The 27,731-nt window shown below is 38.9% G+C and overlaps 1 protein-coding gene across 3 annotated transcripts in view; it reads right to left on the bottom strand.

The window, feature by feature from the left end:
• Positions 1–7,920: 7,920 nt before the first annotated feature.
• LOC139720307 (CCR4-NOT transcription complex subunit 4-like) overlaps positions 7,921–27,731 on the bottom strand; it is a 37,306-nt gene continuing 17,495 nt past the window's right edge. The window contains exons 13-21 of one of the 3 annotated variants that reach the window (XM_071631679.1): positions 27,311–27,524; positions 26,293–26,418; positions 24,650–24,826; positions 22,393–22,562; positions 20,153–20,291; positions 19,091–19,207; positions 16,951–17,070; positions 12,611–12,700; positions 7,921–11,230 (exon numbers count right to left, since the gene is read on the bottom strand). In XM_071631679.1, coding sequence (XP_071487780.1) covers positions 11,223–11,230; positions 12,611–12,700; positions 16,951–17,070; positions 19,091–19,207; positions 20,153–20,291; positions 22,393–22,562; positions 24,650–24,826; positions 26,293–26,418; positions 27,311–27,524 — 1,161 coding nt within the window. In that variant the 3' untranslated portion in view covers positions 7,921–11,222. Of the gene's footprint in view, positions 11,231–12,610; positions 12,701–16,950; positions 17,074–19,090; positions 19,208–20,152; positions 20,292–22,392; positions 22,563–24,649; positions 24,827–26,292; positions 26,419–27,310; positions 27,525–27,731 lie in introns of all 3 variants that reach the window. The other 2 variants (XM_071631673.1, XM_071631686.1) reach the window with 2 other exon arrangements.

A 27,731-nucleotide genomic window follows, 5' to 3' on the forward strand; every position in this document is an offset into this window, starting at 1 on the left:
AATTTCGTAATTAGCTCACGTGAACCTTTCCGAAAATGACCTTTCTTTTTGCTCATTTGGTTGAGGCATGCAATTTTTGTTTCAAAGCGTCATGAGGCATACGGTTGCCCGACGTAGCAATTTATGTAATTCATGTTCAAACAAAGAATTAATTTGCATAGACCATAATGGTTACCAGAGAAGCCGCCTCTCTATAAACAATCAGGGAAGCATCATATCCTATAGTATGCACTGTATGCAGCAGGGCAAACTATTTCTACTATTATTGCCAAATGCTGGGCTTTAATGAACACTTTGTTGCTCTCTGGTGGATGTGCTGGCAAGCACTGTAAGGGATTACTGAGCAATCATGGCATCACAGAATATCTCAATCAATTTTTTAGGAGTAAAAACCCAATATATGCCTGTTATGAAATGACCTTTTTTCTGCTCATAAATGCGCAAAGACGAACTACGAAATAGCTTGTTGTGCGGTTCTTAAGAATAGGGAAAAAAAATAGGACGATTCCTTTTAATTAGATAGCTCTTGTGTTTGGAAATCTACTGCCCCCGTACTGTAGATAGGAGACTGATATCCTGCACGGAAGGTAGAAGTAAAAATGAAGAAACAATAATATTGAGTATCTGAATAAGAAAGAACGACCCAAGTCCATGGAAGGTCATTTCGAGTAAACTTGAAAAAAAAAATTATATCTTTTTTATTTGTCGAATAATATTCTATTTAACTGTAATGGGAAGGCAACATTGTATATACAAATTAGTACATTTTATTATCATAATTAACATTTACATTAATTGCGGAGAGGTCATTTTGTGTGATAGACTTGGGTCGTTTTTTTTGATCACATGGACTTGGGTCGTCCTTTAAATCATAATCTGCTATATTAATGGTATGGTAAAAGCAAAGATAAGAGAGTGTTGTTGCTTTTTTCAGCTTTTAGTCCGTATGGCCTACAAAAATGTAGTTTTCTATCATAGTATAATGTCCCTCATCACTATACTAATTCATCATATGTGTGTGTATCTGTGTGAGTGCACGTCTGTGTGTATACATAGAGCTATATTATATAATGTGCATAATTATTGTGTAAATGCGTGGAAATGTCTTCCATCTGTCTCTTATAAGCAATAATATGTGGACGATATAACTAAGGAACTGCCAGAGGTAAACCCAGCTGAACTTTGCACATGCATAAATAAGTGGATAAAGCTGTCCCCATCAACTCATGGTTGCACATTCCTAAGGTCAAGGGTCAAAGGTCATGGGTCAAGTTTCAATTGCAAAATGTCACAATTTTCCACGTGTCTCTGCAGTGCGGGAAAGTATCTTCATAAAGTGATAATGCACACGTATTAATTACTAGACATCAATTCTCTGAATCTGTTGGGCCATTTGTTCAAAGGTTAAGGTAAAAATGCTGTCATTTCACTAGTTTCTCCATCTTCTAAAATGGCTTGATAGCTACATTTCTAGTTATCGGTACTCCTAAATTCAGACCATACATACAATGTAGGCATATTACTAACATGCGCACGGAAAACATGGATTTCTCCACAAGATTCCGCAATTTGTGTTATTCAAATGGCAGGAACTTGGTTCTTTTCGAATTTTTGTACCTTTCCCCCACTGCTTTAAGGCCTTTTGCTCTTATTTTGCTTCCATTCTAACTACATGTAATTCCTTTGTTTTTTCAACCTAACTCCTTACACACACGACCATCACTGTCAGGAAATTAATGTTCATTTTGTGTATACATGAATTGGCCTGGACAAGGAGTGATGAGAGAGGGCGCTATAATATGAACGTAAAAATGACCCAAGTCCTGGGGGGGGGGGGGGGGGGGGGGGTGTTTCATCAACGTTTGTCAGCGCTGCTGACAAGTTGTCAGCGCTGACAATCACCATAGTAACAGTCAGTGACCAGAGCATAATCGTTATCATCCTATCAAAATCAAGGATTTTGCTGTAATTGTCAGCGCTGACAACTAGTTAGCGCTAACAAACGTTTGATGACACACCCCCCTCGGCTCCATTTCATACAAACTTGATATGATATCATCTCTTGCTGGAACGACAATTGTAATGGTAACGACACGAATCCAGCTTCCTGATTGGCTGTTGCTATGGAAAATTGCCATTCCAGCAAGAGTTGCTATCATATCAACTTTTATGAAATGGGGCCCAGGATTTGGGTCATTCTTACATTCATATAAGATTTCACTCATTCATTTCAGGCACTTCCGGGGGTAATTAGGGTTGATCATTACCCATACACAAGATGAGTCCATGCATAAGCTACATTTCCCATGTCAAACTGAATTTGGCCAAAACTTGGACTTGGGTCGTTCTTTTATTCAGGTCTAAAATTAAGACTTCGAAGACTGCAAATTTCAGAAACTTTTAACTAGACAACTCTTCCACCAGTCATAATTTCCAGACGTCAGGCAAAAGAAAGAAAAAAAAAACAAACAAAATAAAACAAACTCACCAATACAAAATTAACCCATTAGAAAGAGTACCAAAATTTACTTGCCTCAACCAAAGGAAGTCTGCTCTTGAAATGAAACTTCCATATCAGAATTATTATTATTATTATTATTATTATTATTATTATTATTATTATTATTATTATTACTATTACTATTACTATCATTTTTATTAGTATTATTTTTATTATTATTATTATTATTATTATTATTATCATTATCATTATTATTATTATCATTTATTCTGCATTTGCAAAACTATACAAGTGATAACAGAGAAAAAAAATAAACAAGAATTGAATGGTATTAAGAATTTTTGCCAGTAGGGGCTTTTCGTCAATGTATATTATTATATCAGCTGACAATCCAATTATGATAATGCATTTGCAACAAGACAATCCACTTTAATAGGTGAAAACCATAGCAAAGGAAGTGAAGTTGATGATAAAGTTAAGAACATGTGGCATTTTTGGCTGTTTTACTGGTAGAATGTTTTTGGTGTGTATACTGTACATGCATTAAGAGCAGTCATTTACGTATAAGGCAAGCTTTAAAAAGACAGACATTAGATTATGAACTAACATTTAGTTGCCGTCGTGTCAAGTTGATGCTGCCCTCTATCTACGAAAACATTAATCGTGGTATTCAGAGATCATATTATGTTACCTTTGATCTATGTAACCACGGATGTGTTACATTCATAGATAAAGTGGCAACTCTAGTAGGCAAACATACTGTTTGGTTTCAAAGCGTTATCATTGTGAAGTCATACATTCCGATACACCTTGAAGTCATGCTCGACATCGCTCAAGTTACTGGACGAAGTTTGGAGACGAAGAACGCATTTCACTTTTCACTGAATTACGAGCTATATATTTCACCGCAAGATTTTAAATGAAATTCTCGAATTGATTCAGAACAATTAGGAAAGAATCATTATCATAAAGATGCATTTCTAGTTTGTTTTCGTAACGGGCAAATCGAAATGAAATGAAAATGAGGTCCTCTTAAAAACCCAATATTTTTCAATGATGCGCACACGGTTTGCTCATCTTAGTTTTCTATCTTTTAATCTGGGATATTGTAATCTCTCAAAGAAAATACTCAGCTAAAGCGTGTTCCAGCTGTTGCTGTAAAAAAAAAAAAAAACTGTTTTTTTTATTGGCTGCTCCATGTCAAGGCACGTAAACACAAAAATTGTCATCACACTGAAAAACAGGGCAAACTACAGTAAAGGGAAGGGATGCTCTCTTTGATTTGTCAAAGCATTAGTTAACACCTGTAGTTGAAAGCATAACTTCTCGGCGGCACCGAGCATGACTTCAAAGGAGAGCAGTAGTTGTCTCTCATTCTCTTACATCTCCCTGCATAGTTACATAGCATACAGATCTCTTTTAGTGCATGTTATGACTGGTTTAGAGTTCAGTCCATCAAATCAGTTCACAAAGGGCAGTCTCTCAAGAGGGCGCTATAACCATCTAACTTCAAAAAGACTTTCATCTCGGATACACGTTAGTTATACTCACGTAGGCTATCAAACACGATATATTCGCGGCATGAAAATTTCGCGAATTGGAGCATATGGCCTTCCTCGCAGCATGAAATTTTCGCGAATTGCAACTGACATCCAATGCATATTTTGTAGGCAAGAACTTTCGCGTGCATCTTAAATTCGCGAATGTCGGCGCTCGCGAAATTCGCGAAATTAAAATGCACGCGATTATTCCTCATTTTTTTTTCTTTTTTTTTAAACGGTGACTCGGGCCCTTGATGAGCCTTTGCGGATATGGCTCGAGATCTTTCGTCCTGATCGTATCCTCGTGGTCGATGGCTACCAGCTCAAAAGAAACCTTCCTCCTATCCATCAAGATGGTGAAGAATTTTCATTTGTATAATGCAATTATGAAATGAGAAATTTCCTCTCTCGGCTCATCCTTCTTCTCTTTATACCTCTTCATTCTTTACGCTCAATTCCCACTTTCCTCCCTCCACTCAGCTCTTCTTATTAATCTTCTTCCTCCTCCTCAAACTCTCTCTCTCTCTCTATTATACCTTATCCTCTATCTCTAGAGTTATCTCATTTTGTTACGTCAACATGCCGAAGACCATGCCATATCAAGTCGTTAGATGGCGAAAGTTTTTGTGTTCTGCCCTCTTTTTAAACATGTTTTTGTTCATTTGTAAAGTGCACCTATTATGTATATAATTATATATATAAAGTAAAGTGGTTTCTGTTGGTAAACATTGCAATAAGATTTTGCTTTATTAATGCATGTATACTTTCCTCTTCCTTTGATATCAATACTTGTTTTGTAACCATCTTTCAAAGTTCCCTTTTATACTTCCACACCGCCTTCCTTTATGATGTAATCACTTGTGCAATTCAGTCTTTTGACTGAAAGACACCGATATCTCAATAAATGTGCTTTTATTACGCATGTAGGCCCAAGGTGTAAAAAAAAAAACCCCCAAAACAAGAGACCTGGGGGTCTCGAGCTCACCTACGTATCACAAGTTCATCTTCCACGCATTTTTGCAGACTACTACTTCAGAATATCGCAAACTTGGGGAGGGCAGTTTTGAGGATTTCTATGGGGGCATGGTTTCCATATGCATAATACATCACACGGGTACAGTAAAAATACCTGTCAAGTACACTGTTTTTAGGAAAACAAAAAACAAAAACCTTCACTGTGGAAATTGCTCCCACTCCCCCCCCCCCCAAAAAAAAAAAAATAATAATAAATAAATAAATAAATACATAAAATTGATCCCCGCCCAACCCCTGGATCCACTTTAAGAAACTGATCAGTGGGAATCAGTGGAAATGCTGGGGGATGATTGTTCCAATTCTTGTGTGAAAATTGAGGATATGAATATAAGAACGACCCAAGTCCATGGAAGACCATTTCGAGTAAACTAAAAAAAAACTTCATATCTTTTTTGTTTGTCCAATAATATTCTATTTAACTGTGATGGGATGGCAACATTGTATATACAAATTAGAACATATATTATTATGACAATTAACATTAACATTAATTGTGGAGAGGACATTTTGTGTGATGGACTTGGGTCGTTCTTTGATTCATATGGACTTGGGTCGTTCTTTGATTCATATACATGATATTCTGCTATAGAGATGAGAGGACGAGAGAGGGCGCTATAATATGAATGTAAGAATGACCCAAGTCCTTCATTCTTACATTCATATAAGATTGAACTCATTTATTTCAGGCACTTCCGGGGGTAATTAGGATTTATCATTTATACACAAGATGAGTCCATGCATAAGCTACAATTTCCCATGTCAAACTGAATTTGGCCAAAAATTGGACTTGGGTCGTTCTTATATTCATATACTCAATTGTTTGCTTCAGAATGGTCTCATATTCAAGTAATGTGCAGTTTAATGTTTCCAGGCTAGCATGCCTGTACAGCGACGGGGTATTAAACGGCACATTACTTGAATATTTGAAGAAAAAAAATTAGATGGCTTCTTCACTCCAAATTCCACCGTTCATTCATATCCAACACGTCAGTCGTCCGATTACCATCTCGAAAACCCCAGAATCATTTTAGCTCAAAATCATTACAATAATATAATGGACTAGATATTTGGAATTCTTTACCCCCTAATTTAAAACAATGTACGTCGTTGAACATTTTCAAACGAGACCTAAAAAACATCCTAATAATCCAGTATACTTCTGACACATAAATATTCATACCACCTGGTTAACAAACACCCTAAACAATGAGTTCACTGCCATAACTGAAGTAACATTCACCTCATCACACTGATACACAAAATAACACTCAACGTACAAACCAAGATTCATCCCAACACAATGCACACCGCACTGCACCCGACGTCCTTCGCACAATTAATTCCCACTCAGTGAGTGGCAAGATTTTCTTTATATATCTCTTTATTGTGCCCTTCGCACAATTCCCCCCCCCCCCCCCCACTCAGTGAGTGGTAAGATTTTCTTTATGTATCTCTTTACCTGGGGCCATCTTCCTCGTCAAGCTTAGCTTACGATGATGGTCCCCTGCATTTCATTTCTAACATTTCCAACTGCTTCCTTTTATATATGATATTCGTTCTTGAAAAAAGAAATGATCCAAACGTTATGAATATTAGCTCTGTAAATGACTATGTAAGTATTTTGTTGATTTGTTGATTTGTTGATTTGTATTGATTTTGAAATGCAGAAATAAAAACTGAACTGAACTGCATATGAGACCATTCTGAAGCAAATAATTTTCACACAGCAATGTATATAATGTACTCTTAAATGAATCCCAGAAGAATTAGAACAATCATCCCCCAGCATTCCCACTGATTCCCACTGATCAGTTACTAGCCATCCCTTTTAAATAACCCTGAAAGCGGAATGCATTCTCTAATGCATTTTTACTCAGAGTATTTCCAGTTTTGATTTATTTTTCTTTCTTTTTTTGAATACGTGGTTCTGTGGTACTGGTATTGATGAATTGTCATCCTTGTGATAATGCACTTGGTTTGGTAGCAAATTTTACCACATGAAGAAGAAGAAAACGTGTTGGTTCCCTTCCCACCCCTGGACCTGCCTTGAACAAAGTAGAAACTCCAGTCACTAATGTACTTATATTCATAGCACTAACTTAGCATATCTTTTCTGATTCTAGAGAAGATTTTAAAGAGTCATTAATGGGGAAGGTGGGGGGGGGGGGGGGGGGGGGGGAGGGTGGCCCCCTTGGGATCCCCAAGGGTAGACATGGTGCCCATTTGAACACATTGAGACTCTATCGCCCTAGGGATGCTACCTGCCAAGTTGGGTGAAAATCCGTCATGGGGTTTTTAAGAAGAAGATGAAATGTACAATTCAGACCCCCCCCCCCCCCCCCCCCCCCCCCCCCTTTGGACCCCGCCCCACACCGAGCTCCAATGGGGCACCTCTTGATCCGGTATGTACAAACTTGAAACTACATTCATCAATGTAATTAACTTGGCTCTATCACTTGTGGTTTCAGAGAAGAACATTTTTAAAGATTCCTTAATTTTGGAGGTTTGGGTTCTTCAGGGGGCCCCAATTAAGGGAGGCATGGTGCCCATTTGAACACACTTAGATCTCCCTAGGGATGCTACCTGCTAAGTTGGGTAAAAATCCGTCATGGGGCTCTCAAGAAGAAGATGAAAATATAAAAAAAGTTTACGCATGATGCAATATATAGGCGACGCATGCCGGACGTCTGACGGTGAGCAACCGCAATGGCTCACTTGAGCCTTCGACTCAGGTGAGCTAAAAACAAAAACAAAAACAAAAGCAAAAACAAAAACAATTTTCCCATCCGAATATCATACACAAACAGCACACACATACACACATTTGCGTATAATATTATTCAAATAAATCAACAAAATGCGGGGCCATTCATTTCTGTCTTTTTGAGATTATATTTTCTGGTCTTTTTTTAACCTCTGTTTTTATTTTCCCAGTCTCCAAATACCTCGTTCTCATAAACAGAATACATAGTTGTTTAAATCGTTACTCATATCTCGTCTTTGTTCTGCTCTCCATACATAAAACACCCAGATCACATTAGCATATCTTTTAATGTGTCAGACATATTCAGACATTCCACAGTATCTGTCAAATGCTTGTCAAACATCTTTTTCAGTGTAAGTCTCTAGCAGTTCAACGGCAATGCTTGTCAGCACCCGTCCAGCTATCCACAGCCAGAAGATAACAGATGCCTACACATTCTCAATTTTAGAATACCTATTTTAGGATAAATATAACTTATTGTTATAGCATAATTCTTCTCAATCACCTATCAAAAGAAAGTAGAAATAAGAATGAGAACAGTCCACATTTTTTTTTTAATCAAAACAAAATTGGTACCTGTTGTCCTACCAATAAAATGATTTTGAAATTTTTGAACTGCAGGTCATACACACATGCTCTCCAAAGCTAAATAATGATAATTTTGGGAAATCCAGGTCGGAAAAAAAAAGAAAAATATCCAAGACAACACAGCAGAAAGATATCGTGCAAAGTGTTTGATGTAAACCAACAGCTTGCTTCATAAAGCACCATCTATAGATAGCCACATTTGACAATTGCTCTTTAAGAGGATGACTGATTACGTAGAATAGTGATGTAAGTAGCCCTATACTATTGGGATCATTACAACTTCAGTGAACTATAACCCTTAAAAACGGAGAAACATGTCGCCATAAACGATATGGAAGGGAGCTAACATATTGTATATAATCACTTGCCATCCATGGTTTTTCCAGTGTGAAATGTATGATTTTTGACATTCCTAAGTTTTCCCTTTTTATTAACTTCCATTTTTCATATGAACATCGGCTTTCCTCTATGCAACATTTGCTTTGCTTCATGCCTTCAGAAGATTGTAATTTTGCAGCTTGCAACAAGAACAGCACTAAATCAATAAGGTAGATTTTTGAGAGTGTACTCGAGTGCCTTTCTGGCTCCCAACAAACCAATGAAAGAACAGAAGAACAAGCATTAGGATGGCTTGGCAGCCTTATACCATGCATGGCTGATGATTCTGGTACAAGTCTTATGAGGTCATTCATCAGATTGTCACCAATCAGCATCAAGAGATGATGACCTATGACCTTTGACCTTTGACATGTCATCATCATTTTGTTCTCGGTTCTCATCTGAAGTAGTCATTTTCTCATTTCATTTCTTCTTCTGTTGCATTCTTCATTAATTGAACGAGAGCTTAACGTCGACGCCAAGACCATCTTAGCAAAGGTCCAGGAAAATAAATCTGTCAATTGTACCCACGCTTGCATAATGACGATGTTTTGATATTATGAGAATTTTGTATAATAATAAATGACATTCATTATACTGTCTCACACAAACTTCATCCTTCTGGGAAATCACAAATCAAAATTAATAATACATCATGACATTTTCAGATGAGATGACCACACAGAATGTCAGATCCTCTCACCATTTTATGACAATTATAAACGGACTTCACCTGAAGGTTTAAATACAAGTTTATTCCGTCAGAATTGTCCGTCACGGAAGAGAGAAATGTTCTGAGAAACTGTTAAAAACAAAGTCGGCTGGACATCATTCTCTTTCCCCTCATTATCACTCAATACTGGTACCTCAATTAACCCATGATAAAAAGAGACCAGTCAAATACAGTAATGGGGAATCGGGATTGGCTAATTAACCTCAGTAAAAGCAGGATCACATTGTATCAAAGCGAACTCATTATAATGGAGGTCCCTTGAATTCATTAGTAGAGCCTAGCAAAGGCAGCAGCAGGATCAAACACCAGCTATCCTATTGAAAGCAGCGGCCAGTTTGGGCCAGGTTTACCCCCGCTGGACAATGACCAAATTTTCTCTTTTGAAACCCCAGCAGTGTCTTTAGTTAGACTATCAATGTCTTCAGACAGATGAATGGCTCACACTGGTGTACCGTTTGCATTTAGTCAGTCCTGTATATACCAACCACCCAAGGGAGGCAAACAGCGTGGCCTCTATGATCAGGTGGCCTCTAAGGCAGGTTAACTTTATCCATGGTTCCATCCAATCTTTCTCCATCATACGATAAGCAGTCAAATGCAGAGTGGACAATTTAATGAAGAAAGAATGATAATTTTGGCAGCAAATTCACCAGGGCTTGATGGGTTAGTCGGTCATCAAGGGAGCAGTTTATGTCATTACCCGTTAACACTCTCACTTTCAGCGCAGGTTTTTCATTATTTTCACCACTTTGTTTGGCATCTAAGAAATACTTGTAAAATTTCGGATCAAACAGCCTTTTAAAGAGTCAGGATTGGTTTGGTGACAACAAGTATGTGCTTCACAATTCTGAGCAAACCATTGATTCATCATCTTTGCACATTGAGTTTTACTCTCGAGTGTAGTCATGTGATTGGTAATATGACTGGTCACATGACAATAGTCACATGACCCCATTATGGGCACATCCAACGGCAGCCATGATTTGACTCATAAAAGGCCACTGCCTGAAGAGTCTTAAGAAGAGCACCACTGAAACTTGCTCTACTCTTCTACACATCTGTGAACACATGCAGACTTTCGTAAAGGAATAAACATGTTTGATGAATAAAGATTAAAAACGAGATCCTTCACAGAAACATTTCAAGGAAACCACTACCAAATCATCCTTTCATCCAAGCCAAACAATCAAAAACTGAAAATTCATCGTCCTATTGATGACTAGTAGAATATCTAGCTGACATATAATGCTTTACACATTGTATTCTGTATCATCTCGGGGAGGAAAGATGCATCGTAAGATTCAGAGCTAAAGGAAGATCACTGCCCAAAATAGAATTATCAAGAGTTACCAAAACAGACCCTAACAGGACCCCACCCACCCCTCCAGGAAGGTGAACCCAGATACTGATGCATTGTGGGAGATTTCATTCATCACTTTTCTGACAGCAATCAATGTGTAGAAGTCGAACTCCTTTGAATTATTGTCAGGAGTCATGAAACGTTCAAACCATTATCCCTATATGATTTGTAGAAAATAGAAATCCCAGGAAATGAAATGAAAATGAATTGAACTGGAGTGTTGCTAACACTGAAACATTGACATTTTATAAATCAGAGTTGGTTGGGTGGATAGGATGGTTGGTACATGATGGCGTGAGGGTCACAGTTCAAAGGTCAATGTCGTGTCAGCATGCTGGTTCTGGTTGTGGGCGTCTGAACTGCTACAAGTCTGCAGAGAAGTAAAATAAAGAGAAAAAAAAATAAATAAATGAGAAGAAAAGCAGCAAACAACCCAATATTTTTGACCCTGTATCACAAAACAAAACAAAAGGTCGCCAACATATATTTCTGGTTAAGAACAGATTCGGAAAGAGCAGACTTTAAGCTTTAAGGTTATGTATAACTCAATTCAAATTGACTCTCCTAACCTACCTAAATACTGGAAAGAAAGCTCACACTCTGGAGAAGTGTGTAATGAGAAAGGAAGCTCTGAAGTTTAAGTCTATTCAAGCGCTTTATCTTAATGAACTGTGCTCTGTGTATAAATGGGACTAAAAACAGGATGTTAAACTTCTGTACAACAATGAAGAGGTTATCAGATTTAGTTAAAATTGATCAGGCTCTCTGAACACATTCTACACATGACTAATACCGACTTTCAAAGCAGTAGCATAATCATTTCAAAAGTTAGAGTTGAAAGGTAAGAGTTTGGAAAGGTTTTTTTTTTTTTTTTCTAGGTAATTAAGAAGGGACTCTAGGACACAACTAATCACACTATACTACAAAAAAGTGTTCAAGTAAAAAAAAAACAATAATAAATGCAATTTCCTGTCCATTCTATGATCTGAACTTCTTGAATAATGTATAATAAGAACTGCTTTTTCAGAAAACAGGAGAAACTCAAAATTATTGCCTACGTTAACCCGTTTCACATATTTTGAGTCCTCATACAAAATCCCTGTGCGTGACTTTTTCTGGTTTTGTGATGTATGGTCATATATAATGTAGCTGACTCAACAATGGCAGTATCTAGTTCATGTGTATCTTTCTATCGACAAGTTTATCACTCATCATCTATCTATTTATCAATCTATATCGCATAATTTCAATCACACATTATACAGTCCTACATCATTCATTGTGACTTAAAGATTTAATTAACTCACAACTTCTTGTGCACACATATTGAACAATTCAACTCGGTAAATATCTGTGTTATAAAGCCTACCACAAAAACTTAAGAAAACAAAACAAATAGAACGGCACAACAATTCTGTCTATGAATTGACTAACATGCATGTCTAGACGGCGGCATATCATGTATCATCGCTGGGGCGACAAGTCCTCATATCTACAAAATGTCAAATGTTCAGGAGAGCCAAAAAAACATGGTGGGATATCCTTTCCTTTGACATGTTATGGTGGCTGCATTTTTGGAGTAAGACAGTTGGGATTTGGACAGGAAATCACTTAACCCACTATTTTACCATGAATCCAAAAAAGTCATTTTCACCAAAAATGCAGATACAAGGTCTTGTCACCCAAGTGACGATATGCAAATTAGGGGTTTGGACCCATCCATTCAGATCCAGAAGCGGGGGTGACTTACTCTCAATCTTGTGTGGTTCTGTGGTTTGGGAGTGAGGTCTGACGGGGGGATTGAACCCTGGGGGTGGTAGATGGTTGGACCATGAAGACCCTAAGGGGCATACCAAGAACAGGCAAGGCAAAGCAGACCAAACAAAAACAAAAACAGTGATGTGAATACAAGGCTGGGACACCATACGATCAAACCAAATCAAAGGAATATTCACATGCATGATAAACACATGCCTCAAAACACAAATAAATTCCAGAAATACAGTGAAAACTCAATATACGTACAAGATCCTTTGGAGAAAGACAATTTGTTCTCTGTATCATTTTTTTTTTCTAGTAGTCAATAAACAATACAAAAAAAAAAGGAAATAAATTCATTGGGGCTGGAGACATTAGTTTGCTATATCAAATATTTTGTTATATCAGATCTCTTTATATCAAGATTCCACTGTGATTCAAAAAAGAAAAAAGAGAGAACATTGACAAGCACAGCAATGAAAGTTCCATCAAACTTGGTTTTAAATACAAAAAGAACTAGAAATGTCGCTAAGGCGACTGATGCCTCCGCCATAATGCATGATTCTCCCAATAGGTGTATAGTACGATGTCTTCACAATGTGTGATGACAGTTTCACATAACTGGCAAAATATCGAAATAACAGGTTTGTCAAAAATATCTTGAATGTTCACTTTCCACGAACTGGGTTTGCTATAATTGTCTATTAAAGAGTGCAGGTACACATATTTGGGGAATTGAAAATTTTTACTTGACTTCTGACCGACCTTATTATAAGTTTATGCATTGAGTATAATTTTCAAGGTATGAAGAAAGAGTGTAATTACAGTACAAAATATATATATTTTTTATTCAAACCTGACCTTTGACCCTTAACCTTTGACCTTTGACCTTCTGGCTGGAAATTTCCAAGAGAATCTCCATCAAGTAATACATGTACATACATTAAATTTTAAAACTAATAATGCAATTGTTGCATATACTAGTATATGAGGGAAATAGTAACATTTTGAGGAGTTGACCTTGACCTTTGAACCCCCTGACTATTGACCCATGACCCTTAAATTCCCTAGATAATCCCTGCCAGTCAGTACATGCATATGTACCAAGTTCCATGAAGATATACATTGAACCATTTGCGAGAAAAGTGATATTGCAACATTTTCACCTAACCTTTGACCTTTTGACCTTTGACCTTATGACATGAAACTCCCTCTGGAGAATCCTTATGCAGTAGTACATGTCTACACTAAGTTTCAAGAAAATAACTGCGGGCATTGCATAGATAAGGGGGAAATAGCAACATTTTTAGCATTTGACCTTGACCTTTTGACCTTTGACCTCTTGTCAATGTCAATAGAATCTACTCAACTAATTATCCCATCATACATCATCCTTGGACCAAGTTTGGTGAAAGCTGCTTCATCCAGTTTTGAGTTATCACATAAACAGATAAATTTTAGGATTTGACCTTGATCTTTGACCTTTGACGTCTGTCCGATTTCACTGAAAAACTAATCAAGTAATTGTCCCATCAACAGGGATGCCAGTGGCAAATTGCTCTTGGGCCGGAAATTTTTTTTGTGAACGAAATGGATGTGCGCGAAGCGCACATCACGAGCGCGAAGTCCCTTCGGCCGGGGTCCAGGGCCCGCTCAAGGGCCCTGGAAGCTCTGGGGTTCTTAGATGCTCTCTGGTGCAATCTGAGCATTTCTGAGGGCTCTTCTTCCCTCAAATCTAATCCAGAGAAATGAATTTGTAGCAAAAATAAAGAAGTCCTAGTGCCGTAAACTCTGTAGTTTTGCGTCGTTCAGCTGACTCTATCGACTCACCATACTCTCTCAGCGCTGTAGCTATAGCGAGAGCGCAGCATGATCCATGCACCGCACAGTACATCGCCTAGAAACACCACACGTTGTTCGATCGCGATCGCACGTGCTGGTATAACGCTTTCCAGACAATAATGTGGTCGTATTCTAGAAAAAAAAAAAGGAATTTGTAGCAAAAATAAAGAAGGCCTAGTGCCGTAAAATTCGTATCTCCGTAGTTTTGCTTCGTTCAGCTGACTCAATCGCCTCACCACACCGTCTCAGCGCTGTAGCTGGCTATAGCGAGAGCGCAGTATGATTCATGCACCGCGACCGCACATTATGATGTAGCACATCGCATGGAAACACCACACACTGTTCGATCGCTATCATCGCACGTGTTGCATGTCCGCCAGCTAGCAGCAGCAACATCGCGCTAGTTTTGCATGACAGTCGTTTTGTGATATTCTCATGCCCAAGTATATGCGAAACATACTACAGAAATCGTGAAAGTGAATGTCCCGTAAGTTTAGATGATCATATTTTTTCGTTTTTCTTTCTTTCTTTCTTTCTTTCTTTCTCGTGTTTTCCGGCTTTCCCACACAGACGGATATAATACTAGTATCACGAAGCCGGAAATTGGACACCAAAATATGAAAAAGCCGGAATTCCGGCTATTGCAGGAAAACTGGCATCCCTGCATCAAATATCATCCTCCAACAAAGTTTGGTGAAATTTGCTCCATACAGTCTTGAGTTATCGCGTAAACGGATACAATTTCATGATTTGACCTTGACCTTTGACCTTTGACCTTTAGCCGATTTCACCCAAAATCTTATCAAATCGTTGCCCCATCATACTTCATACTTGGACCAAGTTTGGTAAAATTCCAGTAAATATTACTCAAGTTATCGCGTAAACGAAAGCGGACGGACGTACGGACGTACGGACGGACGGACGTACGGACGGACGGACAACCCGAAAACATAATGCCTCCGGCACCACTTCGTGGCGGAGGCATAAAAAGTTATGCAAATTGAAAAGATTCACTAAATATTGCATAACAATTTGAAAACAGTTTTTAAATGCATAAAAATTATGCAAATAAATGAGCAGATGATATCATCACCTCACAATTTTCCATCAATCAATAAATATGACAGTCCAAGATCTTCAAAAGCTACACACAGGAAAAGAATATGTATGATAACACAAAACACTCTGGCCACAGTTATAAATCACAAGGTCTGATTGCCTAAGTCTAAATTGGGTTTACACTTCTTCAGTCCAATCTTATAAATGTTAACTTTGTCAGTCCCCTTGGTTCAGATTTTCAAAAATTTATATGGATGTACATGTACATTTATAATTACTTTTAGGTCACTGTTAGTCATTTTAGTGCTACAATTTGTCTCTGGGTAAGCTTCATATCAGGAATTCATATCTTCTGTTTGCCGGAGCAACGCTACTTTTTAATTCATTTTTTCCATACTTCCACATATCTGTGACCGTCTGTGTATCGTCTTAAGAATTTCCATTGTTCTTATATGATTTTAGAATAGATGAGAAGATTTGAAATGTATATGAAAATTGTACAACTGTCACTGAGAACACCACAAGTAAATTCTGACATCGCTCTAACAATTAAAAAAACAAAATGTGAGAACTAGTAACACTGTGTCTGTGAAGCCAAAGTACATCTCCAATGTGCAAGCAATCAGCAAAAGATGATTCAACAGGCAAAGCATGCAAGGTAATAATCACAAAAAGGTGGCATGCCTTCACAAAGAATCACGACATACCAGAACAGAAATATTCAAAGACAATACAAAGTCTCTGTGTAAGTAGAGGTACGGGCGTAGGAAAGTAAATATCAAGGAGAGACTGCCTAAGGCACCACAAAGAGTAGTGGGGGGGGGGGGGGAGGTGAGTAGTTAGACCCTGCTGGGGAAAGCAGGTGATATGAGTTACCCCTGTTAAGAGTAGTGAAGTGGGGAGTAGATGGACTTTGGAACACAGGTGGTAGGACTTACCCCCTGTTAGGAGTGGTGAAGTGGGGAGTAGATAACTTTGGAAGGAACACAGGTGGTAGGACTTATCCATAATGAGAGTGGTGGAAGGGGGAGTAGATGTACCCTGGTAGGGAAAGCAGGCTACCCAGTGAAAGAGTGGTGGAGGGGGGAGTAAATGGACACAGTAGGGAAAGCATGTGGCAGGATTTACCCCTATTAAGAGTGGTGGATTTGGAACTTTAAAATGTATGTACCCCAGTAAGAAAATCAGGTGGTGTAACTCACTCCTATTAACCCGTCGAGGACGGACTGATTTTGCTATTACACGCATTTCCCATAGACACCTGCCCAAGTATTCTCAAGACTCATCCTCAATGGGTTAAAAAGTGGTGGAGTTGGGACTGACTATATGTACCGCAGTAGGAAAAGCAGGTGGTGAGACTCACTCCTGCTATAAGTGGTGGAGTTAGGATCAGATGTACCACCGTTAAGGAAAACGGGTGGTGTTACTTACCCCTGTTGTGTATGTGTTCTGCGGGGAAGAAATGATTTGTTTGCTGTGACTGGATCTGTGTGGGTGAGTCTGTCTCTGTAAGATTCTGGAGAGATTCCAACCAGTGTGGCTTCTCTTCACCTGCTAGACAAATCACAACAATCAAAGTTATCAAATTATCATGATACTGGCTCCACTACCTCTACAACAGCAACACAACCAACTACAACTACTACTACTACTACTACTACTACTACTACTACGTACATGTATTGCTACTCTACTACTACCACTATTATTACTGGGTCAATCCACGTCAAATCAACCAATGGTGTAGCCCGACCCTCTTCGATTTTCTTTAAACTCACACCAAATGTTCCCCCAAGAATCTGATGGAAGATTCTGAAATATTTCGCCCCAAGGTCAAACGGTTGCTAAAGATGTAGTATCAAAAGTCATATCACGGTCTTTGCCAATAAGACTAAAAAATTTCTGATGTATACCCTTTTGGTACTAATTACAGACTATCATCCCAGAAGATACCATTTTGTCTTGGTACTTCATCTCTAATCTATCACAATTTGAAATGTGCTCAAAATCTCACATGTCATTTTACATGAATTTTTAGATGTTTATGACCATTTTCGAATGCATAAACCAGCTATAAAACATTTTGGTAACAAAAATGTTTTTGTAACCCATGAAAATATAGGTAAATTTCTATCAATACACAAAAATTGGTGTTGCTTGATGGGACTAGTGGTGATTTGTGACCTTGAACTTGGCAACTTTTTGAAAAAATCTAACTGTGAGGGCGCCCTACGAGAAAACGACGCATACTTTTTGGCCGATTTTTGGTAGGTCTGTAGAGCAAGTAAGAGTCTTTAAAAATGGATAATATTGAGTTCTAAGCTAATTGAATGTTGAAGTTATCAGCTTCAAAACATGCACCCAAAAACAGTAGCTTTGACGCTTAACCACCATTTTTGGTGAACTCGTGCGCAATAATATTATGTGCATGTTAGGATCATAAAGTTCTTCCATTTTACAGAAAATGAGTAATGTAACTCATCTAACTTGGCTGCAGCAGTCAATCAAAAATAGCAAATTTTATTAGAACTCGATTGTTCGACCACGCATCAGTTGCTAAGGGAGGCTGTATCTTAGCAACCGTTAGACCTTTGGGCACAATATTTCAGAATCTTCCGTCAGACACTTGGGGGAACATTTGGTGCGAGTTTAAAGAAAATTGAAGAGGGTCGGATTACAAATTGTCTGAAAATTGGTTGATTTGACATGGATTGACCCTACTCCTATAATTATGATTACTTCTTTTACCTCTACTCTGCTATCACTGCTACTTCATTTTCTGATCGTAAATTCACAAAATTGCTGGAAAGATATCATTATATCACTACAGATGGTATCAGTGGAATATAGTAGTAGTAGTGGAAGCAGTATAAAAAGTAGCATCAAGTAGTAGTAGTAGTAGTAGTAGTAGTAGTAGTAGTAGCAGTAGTAGTAGTAGTAGTACTAGTAGTAGGGGAAGTAGTAGTAGTAGTAGTACTAGTAGTAGTAGTAGTAGTAGTAGTAGCAGTAGTAGTAGTAGTAGTAGTACTAGTAGTAGTAGTAGTAGTAGTAGTAGTAGCAGTAGTAGTACTAGTAGTAGTAGTAGTAGTAGTAGTAGTAGTAGTAGTAGTAGTAGTACTAGTAGTAGTAGTAGTAGTAGTAGTAGTAGTAGTACTAGTAGTAGTAGCAGTAGTAGTACTAGTAGTAGTAGTAGCAGTAGTAGTAGTAGTAGTAGTAGCAGCAGTAGTAGTAGTACTAGTAGTAGTAGTAGTAGCAGTACTAGTAGTAGTAGTAGTAGTAGTAGCAGTACTAGTAGTAGTAGTAGTAGTAGTAGTAGTACTAGTAGTAGTAGTAGTAGTAGCAGCAGCAGCAGTAGTACTGGCAGCACTAGAAGGAGTAATCAAAATAGCACATTTGCTTATAAAATAAATCACCACTCACTCACACAGACTATCACAACTGAAGCAAAAAACATATCAAGACAAGCTCCACAATCTTTATTTGCCTGCCATTTAAAGTGAAGTAAAGATATTAATTCACTGTACTGTAAAAGTTTTAAAACTGATATCAAGTCATCTGTTAACAATCCTACCTTCTGTGCTACTGGCTTCTCTTGAGTTGGACGCTGAGGGCGCTGTTCGTATGCTGATGATGGCTGGGTCTTGCACTGCCCACGATGACCCCGTTGGTGACCCGACCCACGAGTCACCTGTAGCAAGTGACACAGAATCCTTGGGTGACTCAAGGAACATTGTACCTTCTCCAAGCTATGACCTCTTTATTATTTTCATGCAGTTTGCCATTTATACATGTATTTCTTGTCACTTTAGGCTATGTTAGGGGATGATCTTACAACATAATAAACAAGAGATGAGGGGTCCATTTGTGACCCTGCACCACAAAACAAACAAAAAGTAGCCAGACATGAAATATTAGTTAAGAGCATATTCTGAAAGAGCAGACTTTAAGCTTTAAAATGATGTATACGTAACTCAAATCAAATGGACTCTCCTAACCTATCTAAATATTGGAAAGAAAGCACACACTCAGAAAAAGTGTGAACTTAGAAAAGAGGCTCTAAAGTACAGTGTCTATTCAAACGCTTAATCTTTACAAAGCCATGCTGACTGTGCGATGAATGGGACAAAAAAATAGGATGTAAACCACTCAAGTAACAACAATGAAGGGATTATCAAATTAAACTGAAATTGAGCATGCCTTATTAACACACTTTGTCCTTCATTAATGCTAACTTTCAAAGCAGTAGCACTATCCTTTCAAAAGTCATAGGAGTTGAAAGTGGAGAGTGAGTACAAGGCTTTTATAAGAAATGAGAAAGGGATTCTAAAGACACACTCAATCACACTATTCTGCCAAAAAATGTTTCAGATAAACTGCTAGAAAAAACACTTTCCTGCCTGTTTTGTGATCTCAAATTTTAGCATAGTGTAGAAGAAGACTTGCTCTTCCTGAAAATATAAAAATTTAAGATCAGCTCGTTTGACCTATTTCATCTATTTTCAGTCCTCACACAAAATCAGAGTGTGCCACTTTTTGTTTGTTTTGTGATGCACGGTCACATTTTATTAAAGTCCTATGAGGGACCTGTGCCTATTGACCTGTGACCTTTGACCTTCAAGTACTGGACTCCTACCTGAGTTCTGGAGGGCACTGACTCGAGACATTTCCGACATGAATGACTGGTGTTGCTGAGAGGGGCCAAAGCTGATGTTGATGTTGGGTAAGAGAGCTCGCAGTCCGTCCTGCCAGTTCTTGAGATGAACGTTGTCATTCTGGTATAGAAGAAAAAAGATAAAGTGAAAACATAGTTCTGGTAAGGGTTTGAGATCCTGTCTTGCACCATTTCATATATCGAACGAGTATATCTAGAAACATACCTGGCTGACGCGATTTGCCAGAATGATGAGTTGTTTTGGAATATCTTGACATCAAACGTGAATGATAGTAAAAGTAGGCACATCACCTTTTATGCCACAAGGATCCAGACTAACTCAGTCTCAGGGATAACTCAGCCCTATTTCAGACAATTTATACGCAGTTCGTGATTGCCATATTCTATACTTAGACGCACATTCATTAAGCCATTCTGGTATGGAAGGAAAAAAAAATATCTCATGGAGCAAGAAATCATGGAAAATCTGTTCGCTGAACACCACAATATTTTACAAAACAGCATCTACTGCCTATGTGAATAAAAAACAAAAACAAAGGTATGAGTCAGCAAAAAGAATACAAGAGCATACACTTCATTTTGAGTGAATTCACATGCACATCAGAGATGTCCAGTCCTACAAATGCGTTCAACATTATTCTAGTTAGACTAAGGGAAATTGTCAGTATTAACATAAACCAGGCCCCCCCCCCCCCAAAAAAAAAAAAAAATATAAAGAGTCTTACATACTACCATGTCTTCAAGCCATGTACAGTATTGCTGGTGTAGTTAGTTCTTGTGTTCTAGTGTCCTGGACTAGAAACACTTTTACTAAAATGAGTACAAAAATATTTATATTTTGATTAAAAGGGAAGAAAATAATAAAGATCAACAAGGTTAAGTGAACATAAATCTTGAGAATGAAGCTGGTGTGTAAATAGTAAAACACTGGCAGCTTACTGCACATCTCATTTCAAAAGATATCACTTAACCTCAAAACAGACATTTTCGCTAATTTTGCAATGGAAGTAAAATGTAAGCAAAAGTTTTGTCTACACAATGCATTCAATGCAAGAGCCACTTTGGAAAGAGAAAGGCGGACACCTTCAATTGGCAAAAGTTTCTTGCCACAAATGCTTCCTTCCGCGAATGCTTCTGGTTTTACAGCACATAGTGTAGACACTACAGTTAGTCAAGAATTGAGTCAGTAAAGTTTCACTAGAAACTGCTCCCACTATCAATTCTCACTCTCCCTAAAAGCACTCATAGTTAACCCTAACTAGGCCGGGCTATTTGGGTAGGGGGGGCCTCCCAGGCCCCCCTCCAGATCTCGGTCGTCGACCGCGCGATCGCAATGAAAATTGGCACACACATTGCCTATGATGTAATCTAAAACACCATGAAGTTATTTTTTCAAAAAATCATCATTTATGCTAAATTATGCTAATTTATGCATGATGATGCGTAAAATCAGACTATTTGGTATAAATCACAAAATAAAGCTCAAAACAGGCACATTTTTTGTGTAAATATTCTTTTTAGTGTCCTTTAAAGCAAATGTAATGAAAAAAATTGTGATATCAGAAAAAATTCTTAAGTATTTCATTGTTTTTTGGAATTTCTTATGTATTTCTTTGTTTTTTCGACTTTATGTTTTTCATTGTTTTTTCGATGAAATTCGTCCGCGACATCGCTCCGAACAAGAAAATATGTTATTCATGGATTTTAATCAATAAAACACCAAAATAATCATGCTTTTATGAAATTTGCCTGTAAGCACAGTTTGCATTGAAATTGTACACGAATTAACGTTTTTGAGCAATTTTTGGTCTGACATGCATGTACATATTTATGCGTAACTTCGGAACCGCGCGCCCCGGCGTCGCAAATTTGGTGTCAAAAGATGCGGGAGACTCGAAAGAAAAAAGTCATGAAACGTCGCAGTGATAGCTTCTTGCGATTGCGATACATCGCGCGGAACGTCGAGGGGGGGGGGGGCCTTTGAGCCCCCCCCCCCCCCCCCCCCGGCCTAGTTAGGGTTAATCGACTGAACTATTCTTTTTCCCCTACTGATAGTTTGTTAAATCAGTATTACAGGTTTTTTGTCTAGTTTCTTAAAACCTGAGGAAAGTTATTGTAAACATAAACTTTCCATATTTTATTAAAGCAATACTTGTAAGAACAGACTGAATAGCTTTCTGTAAAGGTAAATTCCACCCTACCATGGGATGTGTTGCTTGGGGAGAGTGGCCTGACACTGGATGAAACCTCGGTACATGATTGGCTGTAGGATGGCGTGGGAGGGGCTGAGTGGGTGGGGCTTCTGACGTGGGCGGGCCCCGGGGCGGAGCCTGGCTCTGCATCCAGGGAAGAATTTTACTGCCACTGGCATCTGGAAGAAATGAGGAAAAATCTTTAACAATTGACAGAATATATCACTTTAATACAAACTCTTCACTTAAAATTTGACATTTTGAACACTGAATTTTGCAAGTATGCAAGAAGAGGTTTAACCACCATAAGCAAATAGAGAAGAAACATCAACTGAGGTGCGACAGAAGTCAGGTGACTCCATGATCCCATTTCATAAAAGATGTCAATAGAATAAAAACTCTTGCTGAAATGGCAACTTCCCATGGCAACAGCCAATCAGGAAGCTGGATTCTTGTTGTTACCATGACAATTATCATTCCAGCGAGAGTTGCTATCATATTAACTTTCATATGAAATGGGGCCCTGCGGTAATTTTGCTTTAAATCCTGACTTAACTGACAAATACTTTTCAAAAGGACAATTGCCACAAGCTTTTAATTACAAATTTGATATTTACAGAGAGGACTGCATGACTGGGGTTTTCATTACATAAGGAATTTCTTCTCATTATCTACAACCTACACTCCATGGCTCAGTTGCTTGAATACATTTTGAGTGCAGGAGTATTATCAGTAGTCACAGTCAGAGGCCTGTTTCAGACTCTATGCTTCAGCTCTATGACATATTAAAAATAGTCCCATTTCACATTCGGCTTGCCAATAAATCAAAACTTATTCTTTCGCAACTGTTATTCTATGAAGGGAGGTTGAATATTACATGATATATGAATATTGAAAATACATTTATTTGTATCTCTGTTGATAGTTTACCTGTGTCTCTACTACATGTTATTATGTTCATTGCATTGTTGCACTGATTTCCTGATAACTGTATATGTGACCCGCTACAACAAAATGATCCTAAAGTCGGGCGAGGTTGATTATTTGAAAATTGCATGACAAAATTCCCTAATCTTTCTGCTTTAAATTGATATATAACTCATGTTATAAAAATAATCGGCTGCGGAGATATCGATGTTTAAAAGAGAGCATGTCGAGACGTCTGGGAAATCACTGTTTCAAAAAAAGCGCCCTGAAAGTTTTCCTTGCGACGCAATCGCGATCAAGGGACATGCAAGTTAGTTTTCACCTACGGACAATAGAAGGTAAATCCTAGCAACCCCGGAAATGCTCATTCAAGCACAGCGTCGGCGGTCTCCTCACCGACCAATCAGTGACCAGGATGCCAGGAGAAGCGGCTGGGCATAGCGCACCCCGCCCGCACGCTCCAGTCGAGTTGGCAGTGTGCGAGCTTCACGCTTCGGTTAGCGGCAAGCAGCAAACTGACCAATGAGATCACTCCGGTCGTTGTTAGGGGCGGAGCCTATCTGTGGCGCTCAATCCAAATTTTCAAACCAGTTTCTGCTTCATTGAAACGCCAAAAAACATGGCCCAGAAAAACGCTATTTTTTGGTCTTTCCTTTCATCATTTTGCTTCAAAATTTCGACAGATGATAGAAGACATGTCAGACTCCAATAATATGTCAAAATCAAAAAATCGTAAGTTTTGACCAATTTTGATGCTCTGACTTCAAACTCGATTTTCACAGCTTCGACCGTGCGCGACTTTAGGACCTTTTTGTTGTAGCGGGTCACATATACAAACATTTTATTGTATTCCTAATGATTTGTATGTTGGAAATGAAATAAATCAACTTGAACTTGAATATTGTTCGGTTTCATCAAGCAAAAAACAATAATAAAAGACAGGTGAAGATGACATATTCATGGACGTGAATATTCTGTTGTTAGGAGAGTCCTTAGTCCCAACTATATACATAAAGTGAGGTGGTTAACAAATACTGTAAAAGTGGATATTTTCGCGTGACTAATTTTTCGCGCTTGGCCGGGTCGGAAGAGTTTCGCGTGTTTTTAATTCCGCGCAATCAAGACATCACGCACAGGCACATATGGCAAGCAAAAATATCCACGCGCTTTTATTTTCGCGCCAGTTTCTGGTTGCGCGAAATGCGCGGAAATTTGAACACCGCGAGAATTTCCACTTTTACAGTACTTGACAATGGGATGGGATCTGGTTGTCTGGAGGTTGGTGGTCAATTTGTCTTGATGGTCAGCTGGTCCGAAAACAGGAACGGTCTGTACGTACCTGGTCTGACGAGCCTAGGGGCGGAGCTAAATGGCAGACAGTGATTGGGCATTCCAAAACCGGGCGGTGGCTGTGTGAGCTTGGTGGGCGGGGTAAGGGCTGTGGGTGGGGTCAGCTGAAGCTCCTTCTCCAAGAGGTCAGCCAGACCCTGACTGGACTCCTTCCAAGGGTCAAAGCCTGCAGGACAGAGTGACCACAGGGAAAACACGTTACATACATTACATTAAATGGTCCTGGAGCGTGACAATGGGTCACAGAAACTCAACTGCCGAACTAAAACGGCTGTTCGCACTGATGAAAATCAGTACAAAACCATGATGATATACAATGAAATTGAAGATTTTTTTCCATGCAGAAAAAGTGCCCTTGAGACACGATATGGCTACAAACAAATTGTTGTGAAGTGCATGCCGGAATGGGCTCTCATATATTCTCAACCGAAAATTGTGTGATAAAATAATATTCGACTGCCCATCACCAGTAAACACAGCACAACCTGTACAACTTTTGCAGTCAATCGCTCTGCCGTTATGTAAGAAATTCAAAAGCCCACGCTGCCTATTGGAGTGGAGGGAAACTCGGTTTCCATGAAAATGCAACCTGTCAGGCGCAGCCTAAGCAGTATAAACAGACAAGGGATCGCTTTTCCACGTGGGCTTGCAAATCTCTGCCAGGAGGTTCCAAAAATTCGCCTGCGATAAAAGCGCAGTATAACATAGCAAAGTTACATGATCAAGCAAAAGTAGAAGAGCCGAGAAAAACAACTGGTTGCGGTTGAAACATGTATACACTGCGTATCACGGCTCAACTTGAGAAGTTGACTGGTTGCTCGGGGCCACTAAAAATAGATGTCGGGCCACCACTTTCATTTTGGTTATCTTTTAGTGGCTAACTCGGGCAACCTAAAATCTAAAATTTATGGATTGTAATGTTGAAGAGTTAAAGTTACTAGTGGTATGAATGAGTCACCTAAGAAAAATGTTAACCCGATGAGGACGAGTCCCGAGTATAGTCCCGAGTATACTCGGGCAGGTGTCTACGGGAAATGTGTGTTGCAGTGAAATCAGTCCATCCTCAATGGGTTAAGTTATGTGAATTCTTGGTATCGCTAATACCTAGGTGCCATGCTCAGAGCAGCATTTTAGATGCATTATGGGACAGCTCAGGGGATAAACTTGCCCCAGTTTTGACTGCTTATGCACTCAGGTCATGTTCTGTCTTTATTGAGGGGTATTTTTTTGTTGAAGATTTCTTCGCTTCCCATCATGTGACCAGCACATTGAAGCCTTGCAATAGTAAACCATGACTCTAGTGACCGCAAATCAGTAAGATTTAGAAACATTCAACTCTTTTAGGCTGAATTATCGCCAAGAAAAATGGAGTAACAATGTAAAAGCAGACATAAGTCTCCATTGAATCGTATGGGAACTGAGACGCACGCGAGACAACCGGAAGCGACAATGGCACCATGGAATCCACAATGCATCTGTGACAGAGCTTTTCAGAAGTTTCTTTGCACTGGCGATACTAAGAATTGGATATTTGTTGAGGTCTACGTACCAAGATCATCATCATTGTGCTTGTCGTTAAGTATCTCCACACTGGCGATACTGAAAATTGGATATTTTTTTAGGTATACGTACCAAGATCATCATCATTGTGCTTGTCCTTGGCCTCAGAAGCAAAGCCGAAAGCTGCCTGCCAGTCTGTCTGGCTCTCCACTGGTAGGAGCTCCTGGGCCATGGTCCATCCACCTCCTTCACTCCACTCTGATATACACAACATATCAAAACAGTGATTATATACAGTCTAAGTCTGGAGTAAAGGCCATTAATGTCACATGGATATTCTACTCTGATACATCACACACACAATAGAACATCGACATACGGACTAAGTCTGGATAAAAAGCTATTAATGTCACATGGTCACTCCACTCTGATATACAGCATATACAAAAAATATACAAAGCAGTGATTATATACAGTCTAAGTCTGGATTAAAGGCTATCAATGTCATATGGTTATTCCACTCTGATAGAGCACATACACAATAGAACATCGATATACTACATGCGAAGAACTTACGTAATTACTTTCTTAGATCAAGAAAAATGCGTGTGCAGTTGTAGCGTACATTGGGAAATTATCGCTCAAGTAAATTCATTTTCGAAATGTGCGTACTTTACACAAGAAAGCAATTATTTTGGCAGGTTAGTTTTGATTTGTAATATGATTTTTCCCAATTTTCGCACATTGTTCCAGGGTAGACATGGACAGTAACCGTATATGACACATATTTCCTATCATTTAGCCATGTTACACGCTTGTCCACAAGTGTCCACTTCAGTAATGTTCAATTTTGGGATAGGAAAACCTTTGTGCTTTCGGGTTTGCTGCTCCCTTTCATTGCTGTTTATTCAAAATCAGTTGAGTCTAAAAAGGCACCTAAGCAAAATAAGACCGCAATGAGGGAGAAATGGTTCTTTTGTCAGTGTCGATGCACAATTGCACAATCGTCATTATCCAAGCACCTGAATATACTAATTAAGATGCCCATAATCAGGTGGCGGTGGTGATGATGGGATCAAAAAAGACCTTCCTTACAACTAGTCCATGTGTGTAGTAGGTCCATGGATAAATGAAGAGGAAATCTACCCACCACTGCGTGGCTGCATTCCCACTGGTACAGACGGCACATGTCTGGCAAGGCTCGGGGGTGGGAAGAACCCGTTCCCACCAAACAGATTCGCTAGGTCGCCGGAAAACGGTTGCCTTGGAGGGGGCAGGTTGGGCGGGGCCCCGAGAGGGGGCGGAGCTGCTGGTTGCCTGGTGTCGGTCACCGGGGGAGGAAGAAGGTCTGGGAGAGATTGCACCTGTTGATGGGAAGTCAGGACAGACACAAACCTTGCATTAATTCCTACCATGCCAACAGAATTACACCCCATACACTCTGTGTATATCATGCGGTGCATATGGCTAATTTTGGCATGTTTAGACTTCAACAATCACTTTTGGCCAATTACATGAATGATTGGTCAGATGGCTGACCTGTAAAGTCCAAATTTGAATAACACGTCTAC

Source organism: Diadema antillarum, unplaced genomic scaffold (genome assembly GCF_040938485.1).
Source record: "Diadema antillarum isolate AM-2024a unplaced genomic scaffold, OU_Dant_1.0 scf00000010, whole genome shotgun sequence".
Taxonomy (NCBI): Eukaryota; Metazoa; Echinodermata; class Echinoidea; order Diadematoida; family Diadematidae; genus Diadema; species Diadema antillarum.